At 45.7% G+C, this 17,604-nt stretch overlaps 1 protein-coding gene across 2 annotated transcripts in view; it reads right to left on the minus strand.

Moving 5' to 3' along the window:
- The window catches only part of AMBRA1 (autophagy and beclin 1 regulator 1), a 196,217-nt gene that overhangs the window by 64,912 nt on the left and 113,701 nt on the right, over positions 1-17,604 (minus strand). For both annotated transcript variants that reach the window (XM_054026730.1, XM_054026728.1), the window contains exon 12: positions 5,582-5,692. In XM_054026730.1, the coding sequence (XP_053882705.1) occupies positions 5,582-5,692 (111 nt within the window). The remainder of the gene's footprint in view (positions 1-5,581; positions 5,693-17,604) is intronic.

Consider the following 17,604-nt stretch of genomic DNA (forward strand, 5'->3'; position numbering starts at 1 on the left):
CCCAAGCAGTCAGCCCCTCTTCCCCCTGGTTATTTATAGTAAAAGTCATGGACAAGCTGAGGGCTTCCATTAATTTTTGTTTATTACCCATGACCTGTCTGTGACTTTTGCTAAAAATATCCATGACAAAATCTTAACCTTAACAATCATGGCTCTGCCACAAGGAAAACAAAGAATAATGTTTATTTTGGGACACTTTAAAAACAAAGGTCAGGGGGAGGGAGAGAAGAAATAAAAGCTTATTCGTAAAATGGAAAAAAGACAAATCAGTAGGGAACGAGATAGGATTTTACAGTCTTTACTCTAGCTGGTTATAGGGTGCCCATCTCTGCAGTGTCCGAGGCTTCTCAAAAGAATGTGTCTGTCTCTCTCTCACACATTATCTCCCACACCCACCCTCAGCTTTCAGTAAAACCTGCTGTTGAGATGAATTCTGAATCATATCAACTCGGAGCCTGGCTTGATTCTCTGACAGGGTGCTCCTGTCACACAATTGAGGTCACAAATAATGTAACTAATCAACAAGACCATTGCCACCCCCAGCTCAAAAGTGTCCACTTCAATGAAAGACACACCCTCATTTCAAACTCATCTTCCCCTCCTTTATTTGTGGCAGGAAGTGCTGCTTCGAGATGGCTGTTGGCCACATCACCTTCCTTTTGATCGCAATCCCAAATTTGGGATGTATCGTTGTGTCAGCCTTAAATCCCAAACCACTTTTGCTTTGATTTATTTAGACACATCAACATCTTCTTGCAAATGGACAAGTTTCACCTCAAACCATGGCTTCTCAGGTAGCGATGGGAATTGATCAGGAGTGAAGCTATAAAACAGGGCCACACTGAGTCACATTCTCAGGGATTCAATTTCTTAGCATAAACTTGTCCAGAGACAACCTCTTTTCCCCTGGCATTAAGCTTCATGGCGTCGTCCCATGAATTCCATGCCTTAAGTGTTAGGATAGCTGCCTATGCATTGGGAAACAGTTGGATGAAGAACGTTTTATCTAACCGCATTTTGTTAATGACATCCTCTTCCAGATTCACCTCTCACGTGAAAGATGGCATCTCCAATAGCACAATATCCCCAGCACCATGACAGGGCACTGGTTCAGTACGGACACAAAGAAAAGAACACTGCTACAGAATGCCTTATCACTACCTCTGCAACATCTGGATATTCCTTGAAGGTGTCCCATTTAAGTACTAACAAGATCACAGTTCAATGTAATTAGGCTACAGGCCATTCCATTACAGGCAGGCCTGATGCACTAGAAATACAGAAACACAGCAGAAGGAGGAGGTAAGCCTGTCTACATCAAGGCACACCAGTTCAACTAAACTGATTTAGGTGATGTCTACACTACCACTTCTGTCAGCAAAACTCATGTCGCTCAGGAGTGTAAACACACACCCTAGAGCGACGTAAGTTATACCAACATAAGCACCAGTGCGGAGAGCCCTATGTCGGGGGGTGTGGGTGGGGGGTGGGAGGAGAGAGCTTCTCCCGCTGATGTAGCTACCACTGCTCACTAGGGATAGTTTAATTATGTCGATGGGAGAACTCTCTCCCATTGGCATAGACTGGCTAAATGGGAGATCTTACAGCAGCACAGCTACATCAGTACAGCTGTGCTGCTGTCAGCTCTCTAGTGTAGACATAGTCTTAGGGAAACCAGTGTAAGTCTGTATATAGACACTCTTATATGGGTTTAAAATGGTCTTTTTGGTTTAGCTTAATCCTGCAAAAAAACACCCCAAAAATTAACTTAAACTGAACCAAGCCACTCAAACCAAAATACAAGTATCTGCATACAAACTTTCATCAGTTTCACTAACACCAGTTGAAAAACACACCTCTAATGAATATGGTGCAGGCTTGCATGTAGACAAAGGCAAAGTTAAAAAGACCAAAACCCTGTGTGGACATGCTTACTTCAATTTAATCCCTCCTCATATTGCTTTAGCCTCTGTCAGAAAATTTACAGGTACAAGCTAACCCAGTATAGAGGGCTTCAAGAGATATAGAAGTATGTCCCACAGAGGTACAGTTTGCAAGCTGATTTTGGTTCAATTGGTGTAACGTGTGAGATTAATCAGGACCTTGGCAAAGAACTGAAAGTGAGGGGAAAGGAACGGCTCAGGGTCACATCAGTAGGGCCCTTCCAAATGCAAGGCCATGAAAAATGCATCACGGACCATGAAATCTGGTCTCCCCACCATGAAATCTGGTCTTGTGTGCTTTTACCCAATACTATACAGATTTCACAGGGGAGACCTTAGACCATCCCATGCTTTTCTGCACATTGGTCTACCCACATTTGCCATCCTAGCCTGTCAACTACCCTTCTCTCCAAACCTTCCCATTTCACATTGAGGTGCTTGATGTCGTTCAGAACTGTCCGTTTCCATGTTATTCATAGTCTTCCTCTCTTTCTTCTTGCGTTTTCTGGCTTCCATTCGAGGGTGGTATTTGGTAAGGGTTCTTTTTCCATTCTCAGCACATGTCCCAGCCACTGGGGTCTTCTTTTGCAGATTATTTATGAGAGGGTGCCTTGTCCAATAATTTTTCTGACTTCTTCATTCATCTTCCTATCTCCATATGTTATTCCCAATATCCTTCTCAGACGTTTGTAATGAAATGCATCCAGATTTTGCGTATCTTTCTTGGTAAGTTGCCATGTCTCACTGCTATACGTTGTGATGGCGATAACAATTGCTTTGTACACGTTCAGTTTTGTCTTGAGGGAGATGTTTTTGAGTTGCCAGATGTTTTTGGGTCTTCCAAATGCAGCGTTTGCCTTCCAGATTCTTCTTATTTCCTCGGAAATGGTACCATATTGGCTGATGGTACTTCCAAGATATGTAAAATTGTCCACCTTCTGCAGTTTCTCTTCTTCCATTTTGATTTCTGTCCCTGTAGTCCCCATTAACATGACTTTACATTTCTTTGCACAGGGTAGACCAGTGTTTCTCAAATTTGGGATCCTGACCCAAAAGGGAATTGCAGAGGGGTCGCAAGATTATTTTGGGGTATGTGTGTGTATGTGTGTCACGGTACTGCCACCCTTCTGCGCTGCTTTCAGAGCTGGGTGGCTAGAGAGCAGTGGCTGTTGGCCAGGTGCCCAGCTTTGAAGGCAGCACCCTGCCAGCAGCAGCCCAGAAGTAAGGGTGACAATACCATACCATGCCACCCTTACTTCTGCGCTGCTGCCTTCAGAGCTGGGTGGCCAGAGAGTGGCGGCTGCTGACTGAGGGCCCAGCTCTGCAGGCAGCAGCGCAGAAGTAAAATTGGCAATACCATACCACGACATCCGTACTCTGCCTTCAGAGCTGGGCCCCCGGCCAGCAGCCGCCACTCTCCAGCTGTGAAGGCAGTGCCGCCGCCAGCAGCAGCACAGAAGTAAGAGTAGCAGTACAGCAACCCCCCCCCCCCCAATAACCTTGTGACCCCCCTTCCCCCAACTCCTTTTTGGGTCAGGATCCCTACAATTACAACACTGTGAAATTTCAGATTTAAATGGCTGAAATCATGAAATTTATGATTTTTAAAATCCTAGGACCGTTAAATTGACCAAAATAGACTGTGAATTTGCTAGGGCCCTACACATCAGGGTTCAGTATCAGACAATCATAGCTCAGGAGTTACTGATTCCCAGTGGTGTTCTCTTTCCTCTGTGCTTCAGTATAAGGTCTCAGGTTTCAAGTGCAGCCCTGGAGTAATTCTGGCCACTGAACCAACAAGAGCAGGGGTCCATGAACCACATGTTGCAAACCATTTCTGTAAGATGTTGCAAACCATTCTGTAAAGTGCCAGAGCTGGGTGCAGTGAGTGAGGAGTTGGAAGGAAAGGGAGAACAAAATACCTAAACATTTTAAAATTAAAATAAATATAGGCAAGCAGGCCTGGAGACAGGCTCTGGCCAGGCACAGAGTAGGGAGCCAGATGGGCACAACACAGGCTTGCAGCAGGGACCGAGGCTGCAGACAGACAGAGAGAGGATGGGCACGATGGCAACAGAAGACAGAAATATTCAAGTCCAATAATCTGCTAGTTATAAATGATCTCTGAATGGAAGTGTCCTAGCAGGGGAGAGGGAGGAGTTTGAAATATTGATGCCTCGAGGAGCAGATGGTTCTGCCTTTCTATGGGACTCCATAAATTATAAACAAACACCCTGCACAAAAATTTTAACAGCAGCCTGCTCCAGGGCAACCAGATGAGCCCAGAAGAGCTATTAGCAGCTGAAACACTTTTCAAATCCATTAAAAGCATGTGGAGAAGCCCAGAGGATTTTAAACCAGCAGCGTTTCCTCCTCTCTGATCGCAGCTTTATCCTTGTGCCAGGGTCTCTGACTAGAGAGGGAATACGTCTTGTGGTCAACAAGGCAGAGACTTGCCCTTGGGCACAGGTCTGCTCCTCAGGTTAAAAAACTGATTAGTACTACAAATTAATCCAATCACTGACATCTGGTACCGTGCTCACAACGCCTGAGAAGATGCTACCTGCTACTTCCCAAGAGATACAATGCCCCTTAGACAAACAAGATTCCATGTAATTACCTTTTTCCATGCAAAATTAAGAAGCAACTTTTGGAAATGGGCCTCTCATTTCCAGCAGGGGTGTAATCCTTGAAACACCATCCTATGGATTTCTATGGGAGGGGCAAGAGAGACAGAGAAAAGGAAGCAGGGCAACACTCCCTCTAAGCACGGGACCACCAGCACTCTTATCTCTATATATACAGTAGCTGCCTTTATTCCTGGGATAGGCTCCACATACTTATCTGTGAAAGAAGAGGGCTCCTTAAAACAGAATCCATGCCCCTCCAAGCAACATAGAGTCACTGAAGGCTGCACTCTGCTGCACAGAAATACACTACAACAGTGTTTCTCAATGACCAGTCCATGGACTGGCGCTCGCCCCTAAGATCTCCCTGACATAGTTTAGGAAGGCAGCAACTGATCTCTGATATCAAAAAGGTTGAGAAAAACAGATCTACATCTCAGTTGTTTCATGGGTAAGGAGGGTGGCTTGGCGGGGGAGAGGGGAGGGAAAAAGAGGGGAGAGAAAAGTCCAGTGATAATGTTTTCATCCTCCACCTCCAGCCAGACAGTGGATGTGGCTCTCTTCGAGATCCCAAACACCATAAATCCCAAGGGTCATTGGAAGCTACAGTTACAATTCCAATCATGTATGGTATGCAAGAGACCAAGTACTTACGCCAAACTCTAACCCAGCTGGGTGCTACCAGCATACCACCCAGTCAGCCCTTCCACTCCATGCAGCTCTCCTGCACTCATGAGAATGTTCGCTGATTTGAGGAGATACCCACAGAAACTGATCCACGCAAAGAACCCTAGATGCAGTCAACAAGGTGTATGTGGGCAAAACAGAGTGGTAAGAGCACCCTACATGATTCCAGCAAGCCTATTTAATGGCTCCAGTTAAAGTGACAATCACATCAGGAAATCCAGTGTGCTGGACTGGACCTTTGGGAATTCCTAGAATTTCTGGTGCTAATGGGGCTCGATGGGTGAGGGGACCTGCAAGGAGGCATTAGTTCCCTTCCCAGCTTACCATTGCTGATTTCAGGCAGGTCAAACTTGGTGAAGTCCCACCACTGGAGCCGGTAGGTGGTATTGGCAATGTTGCTGGCCACAGCTGACTGTCCATCTCCAATCACAGCCCCTGGGGGGAAGGAGGAAACAATTAGTAACTAAACATATTTGCTTTCCCTAACAGATGATCTGAAAAATCACAGTATAGGAGATGAATCAACAAATGTTTTCAGAGCCCAATGCACAAAGGCCTGTGGTTTCCTAAACCAAAGTAACGAAGCAACATTTACAGAAATGGCAACAGGTCACAAACCTCTGAGCAGAGGAAATGGAGAAAAAGTCCTTCTGGGGAAGGAAGATCGTTAACAGCAAATATTTGCCCAAACACAAAGGAGGTTTCATTTATTCCTACCTACTCTCATTTATTCATTTTAGATTTATCTTAATTTATTGACACCATCACAAGGTGCATGTCATTGACTCCCAAATTCCTATGCAATTTGGAAAGCAGGAAAATGTATGTTAAGAAACAAAAAGCTATGGCCTTTAAATGGCTCTCATCAGAATCAATTTGTTCCTGTATGAATAGCCGCTTTTGTGGGGCATATTCCCCTTTTCCACTCTTACCTCCCACCCCTGGAGGGACTATTTGACTGCAATATCTACCCATATTAATGGGACATATATTTATGAAAAATCCAAGAACCAATATTTGAGCTGATCCTTGGGGAGTCACTCCCACAAAGGAAAGATCAGAGGACAGGACAGGACAGAAAGATACGTTCCAAGCAGTCACAGAATGGCAAACTCATATGATCCCTTTGTATTAATCCATGACCTTCCCTTCCCTTTGCCTTTCCTATTAATTTTATGTGCCATGTTTGTCTCAGGTAGGTGTAAGCTTTTCTGGGCAAAGAATCTCTCGCTCAAGCCCCATATAAAGTTATGGTGCTATATAAATAGCACAGTGCTCATTATGCTAAAATGCAGGTGAACTTGATGACTAGGCTGGGCAGAATTCAATTTTTTAATATTATTTTCATGCATGATATCAATGTTTATTCATAAGCTTTTTTTTAAGATTTTTATTCGTTTACATTTTCACAGTTGAATGAAATTGGGGGGGGGAGGAAGATTAACATCACATGTCTAAATATACAGAGTAAATATCCTTAAGTCAAACTAATAAGGTCTCAAGCAGCATTTTTCTTACTTTGTCTATCTGTAAACTTAGATCATCATCAATGGAAATATTTTTTCATCATTTGTGTGTATATGGTGACATGGACGTTGATCGACATTTATCAACAAAAATGTAATCCTGCCACATCTATTTCTGACTGACTTATGCTGTTGAGTCACATATGTGCCCGTCCTGGCCCTTTAAAATGACACCTGTGTATGCAGTGTTGTTGTAACCTCACAGAGGTGGTTCTTTGGTAAGTCACGTTTTATTAGATATGGAACAGCCTCAGCACTAAGAGAAACTTAGAAAACCACCTCCTATTTCTTAATTCACTCTGATCTCTGGCTGGCAGGGGGGAAAAGAGGCTCAATATAGCTGTCTGCTTAGTTCTCTTCTCTCTCTAGCTGTTCTGTTCTGGCTGGTCATACCTACTGCCACACAGGCAGCCAGAAACTCAAATTCCCCCTTGCTGGAGCTAGGTGCCATTTCCAACTCCAGCAAGCCCTACCACAAAGCTCAGACAATGGACCAGAGCATTAGGTTAAGAGAATGCCCTGGAAACTTGTATCTACAAGAGATGTGGCCAGAAAATAAAATTCTAAGCACACTAGTTTGGGAACAAAGGAATCACCCTGGCAGATCAAAATGGAGTAGCTCAGTGGGATTGCACTCAACTCCTGGGGAGGTGGAGGAGAAGAGAGACAGTACCCACACAGCAACAATGTATTTGAGGGGTTGGGAATAATCAGAGATTTCATATTCCTGCATATACAATGCCACTATCTTCAAATGCAAGCTGGCCTAGTGCTATGGACACACAGGCATGCACACAGACAAAAGCCCAAGGTAAAAGAATTTGGTCATGGAAAGGAAGACAAGCCAAATGAGGGAGAGTGCAGACCCCAGAATTTAAGGGAATTTGTTTAGCTGGAGCATTCTTGGCACTAACGGTGAAACCATTAGACTGTTAGTAGCCAAGTTCTTCCAGAAAGTCTGCACAGGATGCTGCAGCAGCCATATTAGACAAGATGGAATTTCTTGGACAATTCAGGTTTTGATTTGTGCCAGACAGACCAACAGCCCTGGCAGATGGCTAGGAGTTTGCTAGGCACCCGTTGGCACAATGGCATGCAAGGTGATCAGGCCAAGCTTCTTATTAGATTCTTCCATTCTCCCTTCACTCCTACCTTATCAAATCCTAGCAGAAAGCTCAGGGCAGCAAAATAAAGATGGTCTGAAAACACACTGAGCAAGGCTTATGCTCTGTCTACAAATAAAAGAGAGGTGAGAACAAGGGCGAAGAGCAAATTCAAGAACAATCCTGATGAACAAAGAGGAAGACACTGAAAAACCGGCTGCTGATCCCCTTTATATAGATAAGCTGTCCTAGGCCCTGGTTTGTGGTTCCAGTGAAAGCTCTGAAAATATGCCCAGGATGAGATTTCTGAGAAGTCAGAGCTTTATATTGTGTATTCAGTTATGACAGGCCTCCAGCGACTGACAGCCCTCCATTGTGCTCCCCTTGGCCTCTCTATCTGCCTCTTTCAGAAACACTCACAGACTGCTTGGAAAGCAGAATTGAGAACATTTTCTATCACTGTATAAATGCCCAGTGCTTTCCCTCTATATCCCCCCCACACACACAGGGCTCCTCTGAGAATGATGACGGTAAATGACATTCAGTATGCTAATAAAACTACCCTGCACCCAAGAGTTAATACCCATCAGCCAGCCCATATCTGGGGAAGGGAAAGGGAGACAGATCGGCAAGTTTAAACTCCATACTCCTAGGTCTGCTGCTTTCAAGCCTGCCTTGAGCAAGCAACTGCAGCTTCCTCTGGTGCGGCCCCTGAGCAAGGAGAGAAGAAAAGGAAACTGAAGTCTCTGTACAAAAGGCACAGTGATGGAACCAGCAGGGTGGGAGAATAGGGTTACCATTCGTCCGGATTTACCCGGACATGTCCTCCTTTTGTGTGCTAAAAATAGCGTCCGGGGGGAATTTGTAAAGCACTCACAATGTCCGGGATTTCCCCCTCCCCTGGCAGAGCAGAGCGAGCGGCTGGGAGGGCTGCAGGAAAGTCCCGGGCTGGACTCCGGAGCAGCTTCCTCCTCCCACCCCCCCCTCCCTGCATTCTGAGCTGGCCGGCAGCTCCTCCTCCTGCAGCCTGCTCCGGCAGCCCTGTGCAGGGCCAGGGACCGGGTTTTGTGTTGTGCTGGGGAGCTCAGCCATGTGTCCGGCTGGCACAGAGCCCAACACCCTGTTCTGAGCAGCAGGGTAAGGGGGGGCAGGAGAAGGGACAGGGAGGTTCTGGATGGGGCAGTCAAGAAACGGGTGGGGGCTTTTGGAGGGGAGTGGAGAAAGTTTTGGGCAGTCAGGGTACAGGTAGGGGGTAGGGTCCTGGGGGGCAGTTGGGGGGGGTCTTAGGCGGGGGCAGTTAGGGGACAAGGAACAGGGAGTCTTAGGTAGGGGGTGGGGTTCTGGAGGGCAGTTAGGAGCAGGGGTCCCAGGAGGGGGCAGTCAGGGGACAAGGAGCGGGGGGTAGGGGGCTGGGAGTTCTGGGGGGGAGCTGTCAGGGGGCAGGAGTGTGGAGAGGGATCGGAGCAGTCAGGGGACAGGGAGCAGAGGGGTTTAGATGGGTTGGGAGTTCTGGGGGGGGCTGTCAGGGGGTGGGGAGTGGTTGGATGGGGCGTGGGAGTCCCAGGGGTCTGTCTGGGGGTGGGGGTGTGGATAAGGGTTGGGGCAGTCAGGGGACAAGAGGCAAGGAGGCTTAGATAGGGAGTGGAGTCCCGGGGGGCAGTTAGGGGCAGGGGTCCCAGGAGGGGGCAGTCAGGGGACAAGGAACGGGGGGAGGGTTGGGGGTTCTGGGGGGGCGGGAAGTGGGAGGGGCAGGGGCGGGGCTCCTCCCGTCCTCTTTTTTGCTTGTTGAAATATGGTAACCCTATGGGAGAAGTAACGGAAATGATCATGATTAGGTTACAGTAATTGCCCTATAAGACTCGGTCACAAAAGGGTTTCTCTTCTACAGAGATACTACAGCCAGTAAAGGAAGCAGACATACCACGCAGGACACCTACTCCTGTATCAGCCTAGCTGCAGTAAGACACAAGCCTTTCCTGGCTTCTGAGGAGGGCCTTTACATGCCCTTTGGCTCCCAAAGAGAAACCTAACAAGCCCCCCAGTAATGCCACAAACAGCAGTCTCCCTTCCCAAATCCATGCACCACTTTGTATAAATGAGTCTTCTTAGTGTATGCAAAACATGCCTCGGGATGACCAGGATTCACCACCGAAATCGGTCCGCTGGTTTGATTATTAGCGTCACTGGCCCAGGGACTGACGGGGAGCACAACATGAACGCTGATCAGTGCTCCCCTATGAGTGAATGAGTGTATGAAAGTGGGAGCACACTTCTGTCCACAAAGCCCTGCCTATCAGCTGCACTCTCAACCCCGGGATAAAAAACCTTTCCAGTGTTCTTAACCTTGTACTCTTTGCTAGGCCTGGCATACTGTACAGATGCTATTTCCCCCTCAGTAAAAATGGCATATCTGTTTGTTGGCTTTATGACACAGTTGTATCTATTGCTACAAACACTGATCGATAGCAAGCCATTAACAAATGTTTCCTGAAATTTTCCTCAAGACGTTCTGGTTCTGCCCAGGGCCCTTTCCAAAGGATAATGGTGTCCATTACCCCCTTTGCTTTTTTGTCCTGGGGTGCCAGACCCTCTCTCAAGGGGTAAAAAGCAGAACCTCCTCTGTTGTTCCAAGAAAGGGTGAAAGCAGCCCTCTGCCCCTTCACCCACATGGCAGCCCCCTACACAAAAACACACACAGAGCCTGGCAGAAGCTAATACAATAGATGGGTGTTACTGCCACAGCTAGCCTAAACTAGAAAATGTCATCCATAGGCAGAGAGGAGTGGGCAAAGTCACCAAATCTAGAAAGGGTCTGCTGTGTATGGATGTCCATGGGCAAAAGGGTTCTGGTCACTTCTCAAAGGATACAAAGCAGTTCACCCCACGTTAACGTCTATTCTGCAATTTACATGCTTCCATTAAGCAATTACCTGCATTTACAGTAATTATGTAATTGAGAAGTGTAATTATTAAATTACATCTAGTTACACGTAATCAATGTCATTCAGTTTTGTCTCTCAAATCCAGCCAGAAATTTCACACATACATGCACCATCCTACAATAAAGACAATTAATAGAAAACAAATCTTGGACTCTCAGTAAAAGGGGAGAGGGGGCGAAATACACTTCCATGTGTGCCCCTCATTACCCATGGCCCACACAGCACTGCTCCAACTATTTCAATTGGTCTCTCCAATAGAAGAGGAGTCAGAAAGGTGAACAATTTAGGAAGAAAGCTAAAATTCCCTCTCCCATTACTCAGCAGAGTTTCTTCACAACGAAAAGCATCTGGGACTTGCTCTCACTGCTGGCTTTGCCAAACCAAGTACAGTACTAACCCAGGAAGGTGCTGCTGTCTCTTAAGCCCTGATGCAGCCTAGAGACAATGAAGGTACATCCACACAGGGATAAAAAAAATCTGGGGCTGGAAAGGTCAGCCGACTCAGGCTTGCGAGCATGGGCTCCATGCTGAAAAACTGCCATGTAAATGTCTGGGTTTGGGCTCAGGCTGGAGCCCGAGCTCTGAGACCGTCCTCCCTGGCAGGGTCTCAGAGCTCGGGCTCCAGCCCAACCATCTACACAGTAATTTTTAGCTCCACAGCCCAAGTCAGCTGACCTGAGCCAGCTGCAGCCATGATGCAGGTTTTTTTCCCCTGTGTAGACATATCCTAAGAACACTTCAGCTTCTTTCGTAGATTCCAAGGCCAGAAGGGGCTATTGTGATCATCTAGTCTAACATCCCGCATAACACAGGCCAGAGAATTTCCCCAAAATAATTTCTAAAGCATAGCTTTAAGAAAACAGCCAGTCTTGATTTAAACATTGCCAGTTATGGAGAATCCACCATGATCCTTAGTAAATTGTTCCAGTGGTTAATTACCCTCACTGTTAAAAAGTTACACCTTATTTCCAGTCTGAATTGGTCTAGCGTCAATGTCCAGCCATTGGATCATGTTATAACTTTCTCCGCTAGATTAAAGAACTCATTATCAAATATTTGTTCCCCATGTAGGTACTTATATAGTAATCAAGTCACCTTACCCTCGTCTTTGTTAAGATAAACAGATTGAGCTCCTGGAGTCTATCCTATAAGGCAGGTTTTCTAATCCTTTAATCATTCTCATGGATCTTCTCTGAACCTTCTCAAATTAATCAACATCCTTCTTGAATCGTGGACACCAGACTGGACACAGCGTTCCAGCAGTGATCACACCAGTGCCAAATGCAGAGGTACAATAACCTCTCTTCTCTTAGAGAGACAAGATGGGTGAGGCAATATCTTTTATTGGACCAACTTCTGTTGGTGAGAGAGAAAAGCTATTGGTCTTACACAGAGCTCTTCTTCAGGTCCAGGAAACTAACTCATAGTGTCACTGCTAAATACAAGGTGGAACTGTTTAACATAAGTTGTTAACACATATTTCAAGGGACGATTCAAGGTGAACTACTCATAACTCCCATTTATGCAGTCAGGGATTACATTAGCCCGTCCTGCTACAGCATCGCACTGGGAGCTCATGTTTAGCTGATTCTCCACCATAAGCCCAAAAATCTTTTTCAGAGTCACTGCATCCCAGGGTAGAGTTCCCCGTCCTGTAAGCATGGCCTACATTCTTTGTTCCTAGATGTTTATATTTCCATTTAGTTGTATTAAAACACAGTTTGCTTGCGCCCAGCTTACCAAGCAATCCAGATCGCTCTGTATCAGTGACTTGTCCTTCCCCAATTTTTGTGTAATCTGAAAACTATCAGTGATTATTTTATGTCTTCTTCTAGGTCACTGATAAAAATGTTAAATAGCATAGGCCCAAGAACTGATCCCTAGGGGACCCCCACAAGAAACACACCCACTTAATGACAATTCCCTGTTTACAAGTCTTAAGTCTGGACAGTAGCAGATCAACTCTTCCAGGAAACAGTTCTCACCAGTCACTTGACAGATTGTTCTGATTTCTGGAGCTTCCTTTGTTTGGTGGAATCACAAGTGACTGGAGCAGGTACCCAAGAGTCTTGGGCTTGTCATCACCATGAGCAAAACGACCTTTTTCTACAAAGATGTAGATTTCACAATACTGAAATCTGAAGTGAAGGGCAATTGAAATGCAGTGAACGTGGGTTTGATTGGCAGCTTTCCTGCGTCTGTCTATCACTGGGTAATAAGCACTAGGTGATGGCAGAAATGAAGATAAAGGCTTTCAGCATCTCCCCCTCCCCCAGTCTCTACCCGCCCCCACTCAGCACATGACGAGAGAGTTATAAAAGAAACATCTGCCTTTTAACAAAGGTCTGGTTAAAAACTTTCCTTACATGCCACCTCCATATGACAATTAACCACCCGTCAGCCTTATCCACTCAGACAGTCCGATTCATCTCAGACATGTGGAGGAATCAACTGCTCATTTGTGAATCAAGCCATGCAAGCCCAATATCTGAGTGCAGAGAGGGGCCCAGGAAGAAACATCACAGAGCTTGTCTTTAGAGCACGCTAATGTTCCTTCACTGAAGAGCAGGGTATTTGCTCTATTTCCAGACTCTCACTGGATGAGTTGGTAATATTCTCACCATCTTTATACAAGTCTTGCTGCTTAAGTGTCAGAGATGGGGAGCAGCCTTCTCCCTTGCTGTACATCAATGAAGCCAATAAGAACATCTAACAGAAGCAATAGTTCAAGTTCTTCCAGAGCTTGGCATAAGAGTAAATCCCTTAGTCAGAACCACAAACCACATCTTTGGCCTATAAGATGCTAGAAACTTAGGGCCGCATTTACAAAGGTCCTATGTGCCTAAAGATGCAGATAGGGATTTTGAAAATTCCACTAGATACCTAAGTGGGATAGGTGCCTGACTCCCACTGAAAAAGTGCTTAGACACTTTGTCAATCCCACTAGGCATTTATTTGCATCTTTAGGTGCCTAAACACCTGTGAAAATTTGGTCCTTGGCCCCCATGTAAAATCCCATAAGTCTGTGTGTTGCTTATGGACAATGAAACTCTCCTTTGGAGCTGCCCACCAGTCTCTACATTTACAACCAGGGCCCAGCATACTACTGACACTGGGTTCTACACCTCACTAGCCTTTGTTGTTAGTTCTAGACATAGCGCAGACCAGCAGCCAGGTGGCCTGCAACACTGGATACATCCACCAAAGCTGAGAAGGACAGTGGCGTCTCTCTAACAAGTCCAGACAAAGAAGCTTTCACTGAAAATGGATTGGCCCATTCTGCTGCACACAGTGATCTGGAAGTTCCCAAGGAGAGGCATACCTCTCACACAGACAACTCTGAAACAATTTAATTAAATTCAGTTTAGATATTAACACTGGCCACAGAAGCCAGGTGAGGAGAGTGCACTGATATCACAATCTGGCTTGTGCAGGAAGCCAGGTGTTTTACAGGACAGTCTTGTTCCTGGGATCACCTCTGGTCACAGTAAATGGTCAGATGCACCCCAGGAGCTAACCAAAATCCCAGTGAGCCTCCTCTGTTCCAGGCTACCAACAGGGCATGGTTCTGAGCTAGCACAGTTGACTTCATACAACATTAGCCCAATGCAGAAAGATACAAGTGCAGACAGCTGTCACTCTTGACATACAGCCATCTAGGGTAATATTTTCCAGCATACCAAGAAGTGTACAACAGCAGGCACAATGCGTCTCCTGCCAGAATTCTTACCATTTCAGTAACAATTCCCATGCCCATTCACAAACGTAGGAAGTGGAAAATCTAGTTCCATATATGCTAAGCAGAGAGACACTTTAGGCTTTGTGCAATGTTAATGAAGAAACACTGGCAAAGCTGAGTGGGCTCTGAAGGGTGGATCTTTTAAGAGACCTGTTTTCTTCCCCATACGTGAGGTGCTGTGGTAAGGAGAGTTGCAGTTCCCTAAACCATACTCATTCCTATTACAAAATCTCTTTTCAAAACTGGGGTTTGATTCAGCAGCCAAGGGGTCAGTGGAGAGAAGAGTAAACCCCAACTACAGACTATGAACATTCCACCATCTTGAAAGGATTCAGAGTTAAGTGCCTAGAGGTCTTTACATGGCAGACATTGCAAATGTCACACGGAAAAGGGGAATCTAGCTGCCATAAGCTTCAGAAGATTTAAAAGATCAATTGGTTTGCAAGAAACACAGGTGACAGTGAACAGCTGTCCAGCCCAAAGCCTCCATCTCTGATGTTGCCTTGATGGCTCCTTGACATCTTACTTTGAAGACGGGGAAGGGCTTATTTTTAATGTCAGGTCAGATAATTTGATAAAGAAACGCCTGGAGCACATGTCTCGCTTTGATGGTAGGATGGGTTTCCCTGAGGGATGCTTGAAGAGGTTAAGATCCCTTTCAAATGTTTCCCCTCTTGTCAGAACTGTTTGTGCTTCACCTCTGTGAAAAGACACATTCAAGCTGGTAATTGTTCTCCCTAGGAGAGAAAATCCAGATTCCCAGAATCTCTGAGCACGTCCTCACTGAAATGCCACTGCTCAGACAGGCCTGCAGAGTGGGGGACAGACTCAATTAGGAAAGGGCACTGCAATTTCTAAAACAAACCACCACTGCCTCATGGGACACTGGCATTTAATGCAGAATCCCTCAGACCAGGACACCACAAGTCTTACACTGCAGGGTGGGAAATATCATGCCCCAGCATGTTCGGTGTACAAAACACCCCTTCCTCCCCGCCACAAGTGCTATCCTATAGAAAGTATGGCCAGCCATTCTCATCATAAACAGAATTAACAGGGAGGAACAGACTGTTCAGTTTCCTCTCGTTCCAGCCCCAAAGTTTCTGAACCCATGTTACAGACAGAACACACAGCTGTAGTCTCTGATCTCCCAAGAACTCACTACACCCCCACCACCCGCCTCTTTCCATCAGTCAGATACTCAGCACTGAGCAAGAAACCTGATTCAGGAGCTGCTTCTTACCACTCCCTAGGTCACTGCCAGCCATTGTCCTAGAGAACTTGCCATGAGAGAACAGAAAAATACTTGTGCTTTCAATTGCATTTGCCCCCAGTGAGACCGAGTCTCTTCCGTGCTATCAAGGAACTACAGAGTGAGCAATCCCATCAGAATTGTGTGGGCAATCTTTTAATCAGGCTTCACTATGTAATAAATTGAGATAAAGAGATGACTATTTGCCTATTTAATGAGTTGTTAGGGGGACGAGAGCATGACAGTGGCAGTCATGATTAATGATTAAATTGTGTTTATTATTGATGTGTAATTATTTAGCTTGTGTGTATCCACCATCTTAGAAGACAATTAGTTTGAATGGTTTAGACACATTTATTGTGGGGTAACAAACATCAATGAGTGAAGAGAAGCATCATGTACTTTGCCTGCCTAGGAAGGGGAACTTTGGGGATTGACTGTGTTGTTTTTGTTCCTCAATTTCTGCCGGGTTAGTGGGGGGGGAGGAGGAGGATGTGGCTGGTGCTTGTTTAAACGTTACTGGAAATGGCTATTAGGGGCTCCCTGTTTGCAGCTTCTAATCTATCAGCAACAGTCATTTGGGACACTTTTCTCTCAGGAGGAAGGAGGAAAAAGTTCCCCAGCAAGGAGGAGGCATTGCCTCCACTTTCACATAGCACTAATGGGGTCATTAAAGTAGTTACCCATGACTAAGTCATTGCCAAGCTACGTTTGGGTTTAGGATTTGGGGAACTTGTTGGGAAATAGAATGTAGGGCTGGAATGTTCCTGACATGCTTCTTGGGATGGCTGTTCCATTTCTACAGATGCTACTACCTGGGCTCTTTTCTTGGGGTACGTCTTCACTGCAATCTAGGGTGTAACAGTAGCACAGGTAGACATACCTATGCTAGCTTTAAACTAGCTGGTGCATTAACAGCAGCAGTGAAGACGTGTACCCCAATGTGGACTACCAACTCATACACACCTAGGTCCCTGGCAGGCTTGCGGTACTACCAGCTAGCTGCCTGACTGCATCTTCATTTTGTTACCTGTGATAGCTAGATTAAAGCTAGCGTGGGTATACCTACCCACACTGCAATTACATGTTAAATGGCAGCGTAGATGTACCCTGTGAGACCATTTCTCTCACATTTCTGTGTGGCAGTGATTTATCTTAGGAAATTGTTTCATGCTGCCATATAATTTAAGTGGTACGACATGTTCCGTTTCATGAGGAAATTGTAGATTTCGGAATCGCTCTGGTGAACGTTTTATGTTAAAAACTGTTTTATCTGCATCTTGTTTCATCAATTGTTTTAAATTGTTTCCGCCTTTTATGAAGACTCGCTGCCTTTTTTAAGCTGTTTTTGTTTTCTGTGGATTCTATATGCATCATTCAGCTTTTATTGTAAGAGAATGTCTAGATGGGACCTGACAGGCTTTGTCTCTTTCTAAATTCTATGATTCTGTGTGACAAGAAATCCACTACCTAGCAGTAAGGGGTTCAGATGCAAGAACCATCAGTGCCTGTCTGATCACAGGAGACAGGCTCTCCTATATCTCCTGGCTCAAATGGGGGGGATGCATCTGACTGGTAGCTTTCCTCTGTCAACGTGAGGAGAAGTAAAGATCTGGGGAAATACACACTTTTCTAAGTCTGGAAGGCAGTATGGATCCACTGAAATGAACAATGAACGCTATATCAGAGACCACTCTCTCCCAGACATCAGACGCTGCAGCAGGGAAGCTGAATGATTATAGAGGGGTGACATGTGGCCTGGCCTCACAGTGCAGGATGAGGTGG

Source organism: Malaclemys terrapin, chromosome 4 (assembly GCF_027887155.1).
Source record: "Malaclemys terrapin pileata isolate rMalTer1 chromosome 4, rMalTer1.hap1, whole genome shotgun sequence".
Lineage (NCBI taxonomy): Eukaryota > Metazoa > Chordata > Testudines > Emydidae > Malaclemys > Malaclemys terrapin.